The sequence below is a fragment of the Amblyomma maculatum genome, chromosome 1, assembly GCF_055883805.1.
Source record: "Amblyomma maculatum isolate TAMU_Amacu chromosome 1, ASM5588380v1, whole genome shotgun sequence".
NCBI lineage: Eukaryota > Metazoa > Arthropoda > Arachnida > Ixodida > Ixodidae > Amblyomma > Amblyomma maculatum.
Window position 1 is genome coordinate 41381032 of NC_139344.1, and position 17058 is coordinate 41398089.

The 17058-nt window shown below is 44.2% G+C and overlaps 1 protein-coding gene across 4 annotated transcripts in view; it reads left to right on the forward strand.

Annotated features, from left to right (window-relative positions):
• Positions 1-13817, forward strand: part of mad2 (mitotic arrest deficient 2) — a 28753-nt gene extending 14936 nt beyond the window's left edge. For 3 of the 4 annotated variants that reach the window (XM_084588005.1, XM_084588004.1, XM_084588003.1), the window contains 5 exons: positions 3854-4000; positions 5772-5892; positions 8433-8536; positions 10335-10503; positions 13661-13817. In XM_084588005.1, coding sequence (XP_084444131.1) covers positions 3904-4000; positions 5772-5892; positions 8433-8536; positions 10335-10503; positions 13661-13802 — 633 coding nt within the window. In that variant the 5' untranslated portion in view covers positions 3854-3903 and the 3' untranslated portion in view covers positions 13803-13817. Of the gene's footprint in view, positions 1-3853; positions 4001-5771; positions 5893-8432; positions 8537-10334; positions 10580-13660 lie in introns of those variants that run through there. The other variant, XM_084588008.1, reaches the window with a different exon arrangement.
• Positions 13818-17058: the final 3241 nt, after the last annotated feature.

The window sequence follows — 17058 nt, forward strand, 5'->3', positions numbered from 1 at the left end:
AGGGCTGTCCACACCCCAAGTAGGGACAGTGAAAATCGCCTTATTTCCAAAGCAGGGCCTGGCGATAGACACAGCTCCTCCTTCACACCCCGCAGCATAATTCTTAAAGGTCCTTACCTGGCCACTGTCCAGGTAAGGACCTTTTAAGCAAAGGAGCCCAGTGTTTCGATCAGGTACCCGAGATAGTCTGTGCAAAATGCTGCAGTGATATGCGCGCCGCAAAGCAGCAAAAATACAAATCAAAGCTCTCTCATCCTCCCCGTCGGGAAACCAGCTTCTTCCTTTCTCTACGAGCCGCAAGGATGACGCCGTAATCGAAAATGACATCCATTGGTCCGTCTCGCTGTCTGAGGGTGAGGGATGGGTGTCTACCGCTCGCTGCGCGTTTTTCCCTCGCCACAGCCGGACTGAATCCAGCGGCGCGCGCTCCCTCATTCGTTTTTTTTTCCCGTGCACGTGGAGTGCCACGCCCCACCTCCCGCCAAACGCGGAGGAGGAAGGGGAATTTGTCTTGCGGAGGCTAGACGACCGGGCAGGAGAGTGAAAAACCTTTGCGAGGGAATAGGAGGAGAGAAACACGACAGAACCGGGTGATTGCGGTGGCTCTAACTATGTTATTAGTTACTCTTTTCAAAAACATCTTGCGGCCTTGCATTCTGGGGGCGAACTTACAGTCACCAGGGAAGAAAATATTTTCGACCGGAGGGTGGACAGTGGGCCTTTAAAGGCTCACTGTCCACCCTCCGGTCGAAAATATTTTCTTCCCCGGTGACTGTGAGACTTCGCCCCTAGAACGCAAGGCCGCAAAATGTTTTTGAAAAGAGTAACTAATAACGCAGTTACAGCCACCGCAATCACCCGATTCTGTCATGCTTCTCTCCTTCCGTTCCCTCTCAAAGGTTTTTCACTCTCCTGCCCGAGGTCGTCTAGCCTCCGCAATACAAATTCCCCTTCCTCCTCCGCGTTTGGCGGGAGGTGGGGCGTGGCTCTCCGCGAGCGCGAAAAAAAAAAAACGGTCGAGGGAGCGCGCGCCGCTGGATTCAGTCTGGCCGTGGCGAGGGAAAAGCGCGCTGCGAGCGGTAGACACCCATCCTTCTCCCGTCAGTCAGCGAGACGGACCAATGGACATCGTTCGCGGTACGTACGTCATTGCTGTGGCCCGTCGGGCCAATGCAGGAAACGGGGAAGCTGGCTTCCCGGAGGAGAGCATGAGAGAGCTTTGAATTGTATTTTCAATGCTTTGCGGCGCGCGTGTCACTGTAGCATTTTGCACAGACTATATCCGGTACGTGATCGAAACACTGGGCTCCTTTGCTTAAAAGAGCCTTCCCTGGACAGTGGCCCTTTAAGAAAGAAAGAAGAAAGTGCGAATAATGGGACTCTGCACACCAGGAACCCAAATATTTAATCACATCCTCAAAACTCTTTTAGTATGTCTTTCCTAATACATTGGAACTGTAGGGGTTTCCTTAGGTACAACACCGACATGAAAGATCCTTTAAACTTTATTTCGCGGTCACTTTATGTTTTCAGGTGACCAACATAGGATCTTAAGATCTGAATAAAGAAATATTCGAACTATGTTTTTCATTTTGACTGAGACCAAACAGGTAGGCTGTCTGGAGGCATTGCTATTGTAGCACAAAGCAGTGTTGCAACTCGCAGAATCAAGCTTAAAACCACATATGAAGCGTTTCCAATCGCTGTTTATTTTGAAATAATCACAATATTTATTGTATACCTTCAGTTGTGTCTAGCAGTAACCCTTAATGATTAATAACTTTTTGAACAGCTGCCAGAACCATATTAGTTGGAAATTTTAATGTCCATACCTTTTTTTGGGTAATAAACAGACACTGCTACGTGCCATATTTTAGATTTTATTTTCTGTAATAATGTCTCATTGCTGAATGCAGGAAAGTGCGCATACTGCTCTCCGAACACTGAATGAATGAGCTGTTAGATTTAAATTTTAGTCCAGTCTGTTTTTAACGATTTTAAATGGAATGTTTTAGGCTTGTAGTTTTCGGCCGTGGATGTGTCTGGGACCCCTGTGGACAGCTGAAGTGGTGGGGGACTCCTTGAGACGGGAGGTCCAGCGCGCCATGGCCTGCAGAGGACTTGAGGAAGAGGCAATGCGTCGATGCATGTCCCTGGAAGGAATTTGACTCTCTCAACACTGTGCCTTGCTTTTACTCCTGAAGTGCTCAAATGAAGTGTATTGGTTGCAACGCTGAAAAACAATCATGGCAGTGGTGTGTGTCATTCACCGAGAGCTCAGACACATCTAAAGAAATGTGGGAGCAGCTTCGCAAACTAAATGGCAGCTTTTCCCCTTTCGCAGTTCGCTTTCTCACAGCTCCTGATACATAAACAAGTCTTAAAGAACAGGCAAACATACTAAGGAAGCTTTTCTCTAGATTTCTAGTTTCTTACGCTACACGGACTAGTTTTTAAGGTACACAAACACAGCCGAAAAGGAGATTTCTGGCAAGTGCCAACTGTTGCGTGTTACTTGAATGCTTACTAATGAAGAGAATGTGTAATTTGTTGGTAATGAATGCATTGCTTTTAATATTGACCTCAGCTATGGTATGGGAATATTATAACTGGTAGTTCTCTAAGGTAGTAGAGTGGACTCCAAGAGAAATGTGGCTGCTTTAAGGGAGGGAATAAAGTGGTGGTGGATGGAAATCAGTGGGAAAGGCATCCTGCGGTGACCATGTGTGACTGTTATAGTTATTTGGTTTGGTTTGTGGAGTTTAACGTCCCAAAGTGACTCAGGCTATGAGAGACGCCGTAGTGGAGGACTCCGGAAATTTAAACCACCTGGGGTTCTTTAATGTGCACTGATATCGCACAGCACACAGGCACCTTGCTTTTCGCCTCCATCGCGAAGCGGCTGCCGAGGCCGGGATTCGATCCCGCACCCTTGGCAACAGTAGTCGAGTGCCTTAACCTCTGCACCGCCCTGGCGGGGCCGGTTATATAGCTGTAAAAACAACTTTGCATGGGTCACATGAAAGGGAAGTGACTGTGACCATATTTACTGCATGTATATTTCAGTGCATCTGCATTTAATAGAAAAACAAACAAAAATTGCTCTTGAGTGCATTGAACTGATGACTCTAGTATGCTTTTTCTTTCTACTCTCATTCTTTTTTTACATAGCATTTTCTCGTTTTCTGCCGAACGTTCTGTGATTTCTTTGTATTCCATCGTTACTATAGTAGGATATAAATTAAATTTTAAAAAATAGCAGTTAATTATGGACTGCGACATGCAGTGCATGTATTACTCTGCTGAACATAATATGAGGTCAGTTATTAATATTCAACCACACCAAATGAGCCAGATGCGCTGAAATTCTTGAGCTTGTAATTTGGTCTCATGGTTAGCTTTTTATTTAGGGAACAAGAAATGCTTCATCAGTGGACTACTTTCTGTCATGTCATGGAGGAATTGTGAATGGCAGTTACTGCAGACTTGGTTTGTATCCCACTATAGCTCTCGTAAACTATGACACTGTGGCGCTGTTTTTGACATTGATTCCGATCAAGGAGAGCGGCATTGACAGTGTGCATGCTGAGGGTAGTTGGAGTGGCAGCCTGTAAAAATATACTGGCTATATAATCATGCTTGCGTGTTCTTCACTTTTCGGGTTCATTAGAAGTATCAAAATTGCGTTGGGACTCATCAGTGCAGTTGGGGAAGTAAAATATAGTTTGAACAGAAAATAATAAAGTGTAAAGGGCAGTGGACAGTATATATGCTGCACAGCTGAGTGTGAAATGTATGTGTAGGACAACACTTTGCACTGTATGTATTCACTTGTTCATTTATTTCTTTGCAGATTATGGGATCAACAGTATTCTCTATCAACGGGGCGTTTACCCACCTGAAATGTTCACAACTGTGCAGAAATATGGCTTGGCCATCCTTGTCACTACTGAAAAATCTCTGCAGGACTACTTGGAGAAAGTTTTAATGCAGCTTAAAGGTTAGTACACTACTTTTGTGCTCGTTTTGATGTGCCTCTGTGCTGAAGGCATAGAACGAGAGTAAACTAGGTTAATTACAGCACACAACAGCCAGCGGATGCGGTTATAGCAACCTGTAGCAAGTGCAATGATTGTGAACACGGCAGTAATTTTCTCAGTGATCTCGGAACGTACACATTGGCTGGTTTATACCTTGCTGGAAGGGGCCATGTAGAGTAACTGTTACAGTGCAGCAAAACAATAGGTGTTCAGTAGGAAGCTAGAAAATGCTGTATAGCAAATTACTTGTGTAAGCAATGTGTGTGCCAGGGATGTGGTTGTGTGTATCCAAGGCTATCAACTGACGCAAATTTATGCCATGGGCTGTCATTGGGAGAGTACTATAGCTAAGGCCACTAGTTTCCACAAAATTCCATGCAGAATGCTAAAATTCATGTCTTCTGTGGAGAACAGCAGTGTTCTTCTGAAACTCAGATTTCGATTGAAAATCTGTTATGTCCAGTATTCATGTTAAAAGTATACACACCAATTCCTGCAAAACAAGTCTGCTAATAAACCTAAGCAAATGGCACTCGAAAATGGACTATACACAATCGAAGGTGCAAAAATGCATCATTTTTGCATTCAAAATTTGGTATAAAGATGTGAAACCTCATCATTCGTTTAGTGTCGGAAAGTAAAAATAAACACACAGATAGGGACGCTGGCCGGTGCGCAAATATGTTTAAGAACGATGCAATTTCTGTTTTGTGGCATTCAACAGTATCTGAGAGGACCAAAATTGTCATCAACATCGATGAAGACCTGAAATGTAACACTTAGAATTAGTGCCAGTTGATGTAGTGATAAGGCCTAGCATGCTTCATCATTCTTCATGGTGCCTTCAATTGTCTGCCTTGCATTCAAGATTGTCAACGGCAGGCAGGGTGCAATACAGAAGTACACACCAACATAATCTTTCTATGCCCGCTGTCGGCCCTCCTAATTTCTCACAAGGGTCAGGCATGCAAACATGCGGGTGATTCAAACACACTTCGGCTGTGGACGATTCCAACAATCGAAATATTTCGTTTCTTGAAGTTTTTTTTTTTTTTTTTTCAACTCCTTTGTGCATTTTGAGCCATGCGTATACAAAAAACTTCTTCATTATAGCCGACTGAGCGCCGATTGAGTACCACTATGATGCAGGCAATGAAAAAACTTTTCTGGCATACTGTTGGCGGAGAAATGGGTTTCGCTTCTGAAATCTAGCAAATGGAAAAAACACTGGGTGATTGCATGTGCATAGATATGTTTGAAAAATGTTGACTTTGTACTGGAATCACCAAATGGATGACATTAGTGCTCTACATTAACCTATTGAAGCACTATGGCCGTTTGAACCTACTCCAGTTTTTTCAGGGGTTATTTAATCCAGCTTTCCACCAAGTGGGGATGGGAGTCTGACATTGGGAATGTGCATTCTCTGGGGCAGGGTTAGGCCACATATGGTCATGGCAACAACGTCTACTAATATTGAAGTGTGATTTGAGCATGTTCTAAGTCCTCTTTACTTGCTCTCCTCAGAGCGTTGGTCTTCCGTTGAACGTACCTTGAACAAGGGCAGTAAACATGTTGTGTATGAACTTTTCAGAATTACTTTTCTTGTCTGTATTCTTTTTTTCATGCTATTCGGCATTGTAACTAAGCAGTGTTAAGAAAGTGTATGACTGAGTAATTAAGTTTCCTGGAGTCTTTTCTTGATCATCTCACTTTGAACTCCTTTTACAGAGTGGCTAGAGGCCAAAATTGTTCACCGGGTGGTGCTTGTAATCTCTGCTACCAATACCAAGGAAACCTTAGAAAGATGGGAGTTTCGAATTCTCTCTGAGGACGAAATTACAGATAGCAGGTAACCTTGTTTTTTTTATATTTAGGAACGATCATTTGCCAACGTGAAATAAGAAAAAAGTAATATGACATCATGGTTTTTTATGGCCTTGTTCAGTGATGTGGTTTTTCATAAATCATTGTTTTACAAAAGGGAAAGTGGATGAAATCTTTAGCAGATCATCCCGCATCTGCGTGATGCAGTTTACTGCATGAGTACTCGCTTGTGTGTGCAGCATCTCGACAAAATGGCACCACAGTTGTGGAAAATTTTATAGAAAACGCATGGGCAGCCTGCTCTGTGGGATTCTTTGTGTGTGCAAAGGACGATTTCAACTTGCTAGAAGGGGTGTGGGTCACTTGAATGTTGCTGTTGTGTAATAGTCTTGAGTTTTGTTGGCACCATGGATGTAATGGGCGGTTTTTCTTTTTGGTCATTGCTTCCGGTGGGGGAGGGGGTGCAGTGTGCCACTCACATCTATTGCTGCATCTGCCGGGTTTTGGTAACACAACGTTCTTAATTGCAATCTCAACTTCAGTACAGGCGCTGTTCCAGATGTTGCCTGTGCTGTTGAACTTGCTATTTGTAAGGCTGGCAGGACAGAGCCTACTGCTGGATCATTCATTGGAGTGCGTTTGGCACTGTAATAAGCATGGCGCTCTTACTCAGACTGTGAAAAAGAACACTGAAAGTGCTGCCAAGGATTGAGGATAAAAGATACTTCGTGGCAGCTTTTGACTGCACCCACTGAGTGGAAAGTGTGTACACGTTTCTACTGGGTGGAACGGCATGTTGCAAAGCTGGTCCACGTCCTCGCAACAAAAATGGAGGCACAACAGCAAAAACTGCTCAAAGGTGTCGGTAGATTTGCCCTCCAGACAAATACCTTTGCCGTTGGCCCCTTTGTTGTAGCAACTTGGCATCTGTAATTTAGTATGTGTCTGTTCATCCAGTTATGGGCTTTACCTGTTCCCCATTGTGCAAATCATCTGGGTGCCTTGATCGTGTACTTGCTCTCTCAGCTGGATGTCAGCTGACATACATGAAGGTGCTTTTTTTTTTAAGTATTTATACTCTGCAGTCACAGCCTTGTCATGTCAAGCTCAATGTTCACCTCTGCAGTAGCTAAGTTTGTAGTTTACTGCTGTAGAGAAGCTTTAAATGGCGGCGCCTCTCTGCTGGAGTGAAAACCCATTAAGAAGTGCATCCTCTGTTGGTCAGTAACAGTTTTGCAACATTTTATAGACAAGTTTCCCGGACTGTCGTGAGTGCTGCAGTGTTCATTATATCTGTAGACCTTTCATCTTCCAGAATCCTGCGTACCTTTTTCATAGGTGAAGTCGGAAATTTTAAAAGGTGTTTGAAAGCCCACAGCCGCATCAGTACAACGGGATTGATAACACAGCTTCTAATGCACTGTTGGTGACTAGGATCGTTCTTGTGTAATTGCAAAAAAGAAATCTATGCATCGGTTTATGGAGCTGCTGTGCATATAAGTGGCCTCGTGTTACAGATTTAATGTGAGGTAATCTACCTAAAACTACACAGGTGCTCAGTGTGTCGCAGTATGTCCTTACTTTCAACAGCTTCTGAAAACGCCATTGTTGTGAACAAGAGATTTGCACAGGTATCAAAGCGCCATTTTGCCATTTGCTTTTCTTTTTTTTTTTCACCTTTAAAGTAAATTTCTTTTGCAATATGAGAGTACATCTAGCTATGAACTAAAAGATAGGTAATTGTGTGGCCTGTGCATGCCCAAAAATTTGGTGTTGCTTAAATGTGGGAAGAAAAAAATGTGCTATAATACTTGTATACAGTGTAAGTCTGCAACCACACATGCTCACATTCAGGACCAAAAAGAAAGTTCTCTGTTGAATTTTTTTTTTTTTTTTTTTTAGTTTGAAGAAGGCAATGACGAGTTGAAATGTTAAGGTGTGATATTATTGCAATGATATTTATGCGTTCAGATCGTAAGCTATAAGAAGCAAGTCAGAAATGATCTTCACAACGAGAACTGTCTCCTCGCTCAGTTTGAAGCCACTGAGGAATGCTTGGTGCACGTGCACTGCTTATGCGCTGCTGTCTTTACGCTGGCTTCGTAGGCACGGCAGTTGCGCTGGCGGAGGACCTTTAGTAAGGGGCATCCAAAACTCCTTGCGTGCTCTGGTCTGGTTTAAGCTGAGAACCTTGACGCCCGTGGCTTGATTAGTAAAAAACTGATTTTGTTTAGTGCTGTGATTGACCAGTGGAGTAATGTGGGGCGCCGTGGACCATTACCCATTGTTACCAACAGCTGTTTATTCTTTATATTTGTAGCACATGTTGACAGGCTAGTTCGTTCACGACCAGGGAAGTAAAAGCTGTGCAAGTGTAAGACAGGCTAAAGAGCACATAAATATGACATGACTGTTGCCTGTTGTGCTTGTGGTATAGTTTTCGCGTCTTGTTTGCACATCTTCGAAAAAAAAATAAAATAAGTAGTACTTTTCCTCTGTTTTGTTGTGATGTCCTGTAACCTTTCAGCGTTTAATAATTATGAATATACATGTGATTTCATGCAGTAAGCCAAAGCAGAAGGAGTTGAGTGAAATCCAAAGTGAAATCAAGAATGTTATTCGGCAGATTGTGGCTAGTGTCACATACTTGCCAATTCTGGAAACAGCATGTAAGGACTTTTCTTGTTTTATTCTGCAAATGTCCTCCAAATGCACAAGTTTGTGTTTTTGTAATATTTTTTTTTTCGCCTCGGTATGATTTGAAGTTTTTTAAAAATAGTAATCAGTCTTTTCGTACTATAAGCCAGGCCGCATTATTTCAGTTGTTTATAATGGTGGCCCCGTAGGGTAGCTGGAATGATTGAATGTAAACATTGCATAAAGTAGTAACAGCAGTATTAAAGCTCTGGGATGCACTTGAAAATGACCATGACTATGCTGTCAGAAATAATGTTAGGGATTTTTGTGGGTCTCAAATGACTTCGAAGCTTGGGGAAGGGTGAGGCAGAAAAAATTGTTCTTTACATATGCGGATTGGCCACATATTTCATTGGGTGGCTAGGATTCAGCAGTGTTGGCTAATGGTTGTTTGCGATTTAATATAAAGCCTATGCCGGCTTAGGGCAGATTAGGTTTTGGTACTGCAATAGTCTGCTGAGGCGAAAGGGCATTACTGTAAAAGCTTGCATTTAATATGGACTAGTATATATGTAGGTATGATTTCAGGATAGCGAAAAGTGAACTAAATTCATTTGAGTGTAATGTAAGAAAAGCTAGCTTAAGGTAAATTTGTTCTTCATTTAGCTTTTGACTGAATGTCCCAACAGATACTGAAAGCGGACACGCTGCGTGCCAGCGAGTCCTGCGCCACACCGTGCCAGGTGTCAATGAGTCTCCATGTGCCTGGTGCTGGCTGGCATTGACATGCTTGATCAGACAATTTTGCACTGTGCAGAGAACAGCTCACACTCACCCCAGCACTCATGGGGGCCATGCAGTTCTGTAATTAGTATTGTGATCCTGTTTGTGGCATACAGCTTGCATACAGTACGGCAGTGCAGGTGCTGATACTAAGGATGCACAAATTTGGTTTGGGTTATAGGATTTAACAACCTAGGATGGCTTGGGCTATGAGGGGTGTTATATAGTGGAAGGCTCTGAATAATTTCAACTTCCTAATAATTTGCATTGACAATGCATAGTATGTGGCCACGTCCCTGTGTTCCCCTCCTTTGAAATACAGTTGCCACAGCTGCGGTCTAAATCGGGTCTCCCAGCCACGCAGTGAGATTTTCGCCGATGCGATGACATCATCGTGCTAATATTTTTTACTAAGAGCTCGGGGGCCAACACACCATCCTTCGCATCCTAAGCAAGTTTTCTAAGAGAAACTACATTGCCCCCCCCCCCACTTTCCCTGCACTTAGGGATGCCTTTGAATGTTCCTCATAAATTTGCTCCTGGTTTACTTGCATCACTTGAATACCAAGCACGTGCTGTAGGAGGCAACCTGCGTTCTCAATGAGTTGTGCCATGTTAGACATTTTCTATTTGTTTACCGAGTTGTGCACTGCTCATAAACCATGCAAGGAATGTCCACATAAATTTTGTACCGTGACAGAAGTGTCATGGTGCACGCATCAGCATGCATAATCATTAGTAGGAGCTAAAGAAGTTTCACAATGCCAGGTTCTTTGTATTGCCTAAGCCACAATGCCTGTTTCACTCAAAGCCAAAACTGGTTGCACATTGTGGGGCTAACTAATATGGGGCATCTATTACTTATGGAAATTGCTATCAATGGCATATTTGGTGCCATTTTTAGTGTTGTTTTCATGAACGTTCAAGCAACTTACTGTGCCTTTTGAGTAGCACACATCCCCTATGACGTTGCTTTTCAATGAGAACCACTGCTACGGTTTTGGAAGAACTTTCATTTAGAGCAACTTTTTAATTATTTGATTTCAGGTGCATTTGACTTGCTGATCTACACTGACAAAAATGCCAAGATGCCAAAGAAATGGGAGGATAGTGCTCCGTTGCTCATTCCAGATTCTGAAACAGTTCGTCTGAAGAGTTTCTCAACTACTATTCATACTGTGGACACTGCGGTTTGCTACAAAAATACTCTTAAGATGTAAACATTTTTTTTTGTTCTTTTTTTTTTTACTATATGTTTGCATGCATTTTGTAGCATACTTTGTATCACTAAATCTACACTCCTTTTGTAATTGCCTGCCTCATTCATTTCTACTTCATTCTGAATCATTTCTACTTTGGCAAGAATTTTCAAGGCCGAAGTCACTATCCTCTTTTGCGTTGTGCAAGTTAATGTTGTGCAGTTACATAATTTTTACTGAGCAATTTTGTGTCCTTATAGAGCTTATGTGGAGTACATTAGCCGTGACAGTGGTTGACCGAACAAGTCAATTTATTAAAGAAAACTACAGTATGATACAAATTAAAGAAGCGGTATTTTCTTACTAACTATGGGCAATGATATAACACATGCGTGTTACTCTGCTGAACACTAAACAAAATCAGTTTTTGATATTTGATTACAGCGGACAAAATAAGCTAGTCGTCGAAATGTTGTGTTCATAACTTGGTCTGATAGCATAACTTGGCACTCCATCAGGATGTGTGTTAGTGTAGCGGTGGGATGAAAGCACAAGGAAGAAGATGGGGTGAAGGCACCTGGGTGCATGCGGGATAGTAGGTAGGCCGTGGGGAGGGTTCGGGTCTGCAGGCGGCGCCATAGATTTGGTGGTGGATAGTAAGGGATAGGTGGGGGGGGGGTGGGGTAGAGCTGACGCTTGGCTCGATAGGCCTGCATCAGCTCGCTGAAGGGATGCATGCGTTCTCTTGAGTCGTCCAGCCCCGAGTCCGCCGCCACCCAGTTTATAAATCCTCGGGTGTGGACATTGATGGCATCGTTGCCAGGGTTTCTCTAGTGCGCAGGCATTCAGAGTAGCTCCACTTGGTGGGATGGTTAAGCAGAAACCGATGCTAGCATGTGGAATGCGGTTTCATGGATCCTGCCTCTGGCGAAATTTATCAACGCAGTTTTGGAATCGGAAAGAATGTACTGAGCTTCAGTGTAGGCAATGGCAGCAGCTATTGCAGCCTCTTCTGCCGATTCCGGATTGGAGGTGGGTGAAAGGGAGACAGAGATTAGTGGGCACCCTGTGTTGTCCACAACCGCCACTGCAGAGCACGTGCCCGTGCATGCCGCGTCCATCCATATGGCGTCCTCCTCAGAACCGTAGTATTTGTGAAGGGCGCTTGCACGGTCCACTCTGCGTGTGGTGCGGTAATCGGAGTCTGTGTTGCGTGGGAGGGGTTTGACTAGAAAACTTCACGTGCGAAGGTGGTCGTGGGCAAAATTAACACTGTGCAAAAATCTTGCGCGGCGAAAGATGGGGCAGGATCGCGCGCAGCAATCGGAGAACACGCGTGGTCACTGCCACGGAGGAAGGAGGGGAGGGGGGGGGGGGGGGGAGGGAGGGGAAACTGAGGGTGGTTGGTGGGTATTCGGATACGCAGTCTATCAAGTATATGTCTATTTGTAGCGGTTTTAGTGAGGTGTAGGTATTGAGCTTGTATGTGAGCTTCAACGAGCTCGTGTATAGTGTTATGTAGTCCTAGTTCTAGAAGTTTTGAGGTTTGCGTATGACGGGGGAAGTGGAGAGCGGTTTCGTAGGCTTTCCTGAGGAAGGTTTCTCAGGTGTCTATTTCCCTACGGTATAGCTTTAAATATAGAACTGTATACAAAAAGTGGCTCAATAAAAATGCATGGATGAGGTGGCAGATGTTATATTCTTTAAGCCCGTAGTTTTTAGTGGAGACCGGACGGATGAGATGTGCCAGTGCAGCTGTTGTGCTTTTAAGCTTTTTGATAGTGAAACTATTGTGTCCAGTGTTTTGCAAGTGGAGCAGTTTACCTCTGTTATAGGCTGGCCCTCAAGAGTTATGTTGATGGATGCTGTAGGGTAGGGAGGGTGCGGGGTTTTAGGCGCATTTAAGAGTTCTGATTTGGTTGGAGAGCAGATGAGGCCATTAGTGCAAGCATATTTTTTATGTGGGCGGCTGCCTGCCAGGACCTCTGACAATATGGCATCAAATTTGCGAGTGCATGCCGAGCAGTAAGCTGAGGGGGGAGGATGAGCTTGGTTGCATGGACCACTGCGTATGCTCCTTGAGAGCCGCAGTATTGAATAAGCCTTTGTCCAGGCCGAAATTGAGCATACATTGGAACCTATCACGAGCGTAGCCAATGCCTCTGCAATTCCAGATCATTCCTTGCTTCCTAGTGGCCTCTGTGTTAAACCTCCAAAACTGTCGGCGCAGTAGTGTGTGATAGATACATTTTACTGATGCTTTGTGAAATGGCATCTCCAATTTTCACTTGTCCTAATGCTGCCACGTTAAGGTGAGGAAAGGAAAAAGGGCAGTAAAAAAAGTTCTGCTGCATTCCATTTTATGTGCCTTACTAAAATCTGCTCAGTGTGTTTTGTTGTTTTCACAGGTAAACTGGCATGCCCTGATATACGTTATGGATAGGAAAACAGCACTCGAAAAAAGTGTGACTGTGGCGATTTGTTCAAACCATTTCGCTCTGGACGACTTTTTCCTTCATGGCATTCATCACCTTGTAATGAATAATTCAATGTTGCATGATCATTTCGTGACTAAACGGTTTCATTTTGTAAAATATGGCCTCCCAGGACCTCTGAAATTTTGACTTCGTCCAAATTTCACTGTTTGAAACAGCAGCTAAGCAACTTTACTGAGCAATGAAGTACAGAACTCTTAATGGAACTAGGCACGGAACTCTCAATGCTTTCGCATTTTTGTGTGTAAGCAGACTAGTGCACCCCTGTAATTTTGGTAAAAGTATATGGCCTAGCGGCGCAGTTAACCTAGAGGTTACTTATTAGTCAAGTGCAATATCCTTTCTGGAAAGCATGTCACATCATCGCACTGAACACGGATCATGGTATGCAGTGGCGAAGAGGAAGACACTAGCACTCATATGCGCCAACATCAGGAAATGTTGGGGCATGTTAAGGCAAATGGTTTCACCAAGGCTGCTCTCAGGCAGTCATATGTTTGTGGTCGTTTCTTCGCTCCGGCTTGCTTAGTGCCAAGTTTACCACCGTGAGGCCTCTTTAGATCTAAATCGACCTGCAATATTTTTTCCTGCTGCTCAATACGTACACATCCTTGTTTTTATTTATTTTTTTAGGTTTGTGCACATCATGTACATTTGTAATCAGTAGTTTTCTGTGCAGCATGCAAAACGACAGCCATGCCGCTGGTGGCAAGTTTGATAAGTATACCCAGGAGTGGAGACAGCTGGGCTGCCGTGTGTTCCTACACAGTCATCGTGATATGAATGTCTTATTCCATGACATTTCAATCGTTACAATATAAACAGCATCTGCTGCCAATGAACTGTGGCACAAACTTCGGGGATCTCCGGCAATAGTTAATTGTTGCATTTCATGCATTTGGTGGTGAAAATCTACCCTAGGGCTTGGAGAGAATATCGTGCCTCTAGAAGGAAGTGTACTAGAGGACATCTTACTCCCTTGTAGGGTACTCTGTGTTTGGAGTGTACAGCCGGATAGAACTCGAGAACGAAGCAGCACATACCCCTCAAAGGAGGCCCTGTTGCCAATGGCGTCGACTGATTTTCATACCGTTGTTGGTTCCATGCCATACATGTCATCCTGGCACGCTCGAGGGGTTTTACTATGCCATCATCAAAATCAGTCAGTGCTACTCGCTGGAGGCCCTCCTTTGAGGGGCATTTGCCGCTTTGGTCTTGAGTTGTATCCAACTGTATACAGTCCATTGAAAATCTTGACCATCACTTAGCATAGCATACTACTCTTCGCAGTACTTTGCTGTTCGTGCACTTGTTTTCAAACTTTCAAAACGGATCAGTTGTAACATGTACTGTATATAATATTGATTATCAGTATTTTTAACTTGTCGAGCCCTACCATTTCTGAGGCAGTTTTGTTCCTTTTTAATTACTTCATAAAATTTTTTCTTTAAGTGAATAACAGCTTCAAAAATCCTTGTAATCTTGTGTAAGCTTTAATTATGCTCACCTGCAGACAAGGGGCTTTTTTTCCGTATATTTTCCGCAAATTCCACAGCTGTGATCATTGGTTTTCTTTTGAAAACCCTTTTGTGCTTCAGGAATGGAGTGGCATCAAAGGAGACACCGTCGGTCAGTCATTGCTACATACACCGTATTTACTCGCATAATGCTCGCACATTTTTCGTCGGAAAATTGATGCTAAGTTGGGGGGTGTGATAATTATGCGGGGAAAATTTTCGAGCAAATGTTTTGGAGCACTAAAAGCAAATTTATGTAGGTGCGAATTGGGATTATTAGCTCAGCTATTGTAAATTTAACCAAAACATTACTTTCAAGCAGAACTTACCCTTGTTATAAAAGTACAGGGTCGCCAAAAGCACAAATTGCTAAAGCACTTTATTTACCGCACGCAGCCTCATCATCACTTCTCGCGTTCCGTGATATAATGCTCACAGCAGACCATACAGTTGTACTCTTGATCAGAGACTTGATCTGAGTCCGTATCGGCACTGCAATCACAATCTCTAGTAGCGCACTACGCAGAACTTGTTGACGCCGAAGTGCCTGCTGGCAGCGCGGTTGCTATGCTGTAGCCCATACTCGAAAGCTTTCAGTTTAAAAGCAGCTGTATAACTTGCGTACTGTCCCACTGCGATGCGACACCAAGAACACTGTAGACAGTGGAACAAAGCAAGTAACACGGACGGAACGAAGGAACAATGACAACAAGACTCGAAGACACCTTGCAAAATGGTGACGACTACGAGCATCATGGAGATAAAAAGAAAAAAAAAATAGAGCATAACCGATAATGATCTACCTGGATCACCATGACCTGGATCTACCTGAGCACGCTATCTCCGCCTGGTAGTGCGTGCACACGAGGTCAGCTAGGTTCAGTAGCGTTCCAAAGATGGCGCTTGTTACTACTAGCAGACGATTCTCGCGGTGGTAATATTGGTGGTGCGATGATTATGCGAGGAAAAAAAATTCCGATTTTTGACGCCCAATGTTGGGGGTGCGAGCATTATGCGAGTAAATACGGTATTGTAAAGCTCATTTTGCACACCTCAAGCTTTTCTGCCTATCAGGTAAACTATGCAATCTAAAATATTAACACAGATTCACTTTATGCATGTGGTTTAGTCAGAGCACTGTTCGGTTTCAGTTAAATGAGACATCCATATCGAATGTCCTGCCCTGGAGTAAGCAAAAAAAAATTGGCTGTGGTTTAGATTCGGTTAAACCTAGTGAGAAGCAGCAGCTTCACATGGCTGTGCCTGGCAAAGCTTTATTTCTCGGCTTGTTTAAATATTGTGGTTTCTTTGGGCTTTGCCAAACGTAGCCACGTGAAGCTACCGCTTCTCACCAGGTTTAAAGCGCTAACCGCATGAGGTGACAATTCGCGGCGACATGCCGCGCGATGCCGTCGCGCGACAGGCTGAGGGCCGCCAAAGCATTGCCGCTCGTCGCTGTCGCTCGGTTTCTGGGTTTTTAGAAAATTTCGCGTGTCGCCCGGAAGCAGCTCGCAAGGCAGCCAATCGCAGAGGGCTTTAGGGTGCTCAACTTCCGTTCTGTCTTTTTTTTCTTTTTATTGCGTGTGAAGTTTGTTTTCCTAGTCCGGCTTGGGCGAAGAACCTGGTGCCTTCACGCGCTCACTTCGTCTGATCCGTGTATATATGAGTGCATCGAGATAATTCAGTAAAAGCTTGGAAGGGTAATCAAAAGGTTAGCGTGGCTAGATATTGTTAATTTCCGAAAGGAGCAGGAGAAAGTCGCTGCTTGCAATGCAAGTCGGCATCGCAGTGTAGTAGCGCACCGCTGCGCTGTGACCTTTTAAAATACGATGCGTTACAATTTCATCAGTGTTTTATCGTACTTCATGCTGTTTAGTGTTAGAAATGGGATATAGCGTGATTGCATTGCCCTTGACCGAATGACGAGGCGGCGGTAACAGAGCAACGCTGAAAACGTGCCTCTCTGTCGCTGAGCTCCGTGTGGTGTGCACCAGCGACGACAGGCGTTGGCGGCGGCGGCGCGCGACGGATCGCTAGGGGTTGTCGCCTCATGCGGTTACCGCTTAATCGAAGCTCCCGTTTCACATAAGGCTGGTGGCATGACGTCACGGCTACAGCACCTCCACGGCAAGTTGCGCTCAGTGGCTGTGCACGTGACCTTTCACCTTTTCCTGGTCCCCATGTAGTGCAACTTAAGGTTTGGCCTTGGCTAAACCTTGATGGTCATTGTGACACGCATGACGATCTCCTGGCTTGCTACCCTTCAAAACCGGGAAGGGGGGTGGGATTAGCATAACTTTTAGAGCCCTCATTGTTGCTTTCTGCGAGGAATTCGTATTATGTAGACCTGACTGCTATATTTTTTGGTTCAACGATTTTGAAAGCGGCATACGTGCACAAAGTTCCAATAATTTTCTGGTATTTTACACAGCTCTTTGTTGATAAACCGTTGCTCAGAACGACCTCTTCTGCGAGAAGTTAGCAGCGCATAGTGGGCCGTGGTTGTTTGCTTTATGTATTTTAATCAAGGCTCTCAGACGGAGGAGCCTTCACTCAGCCG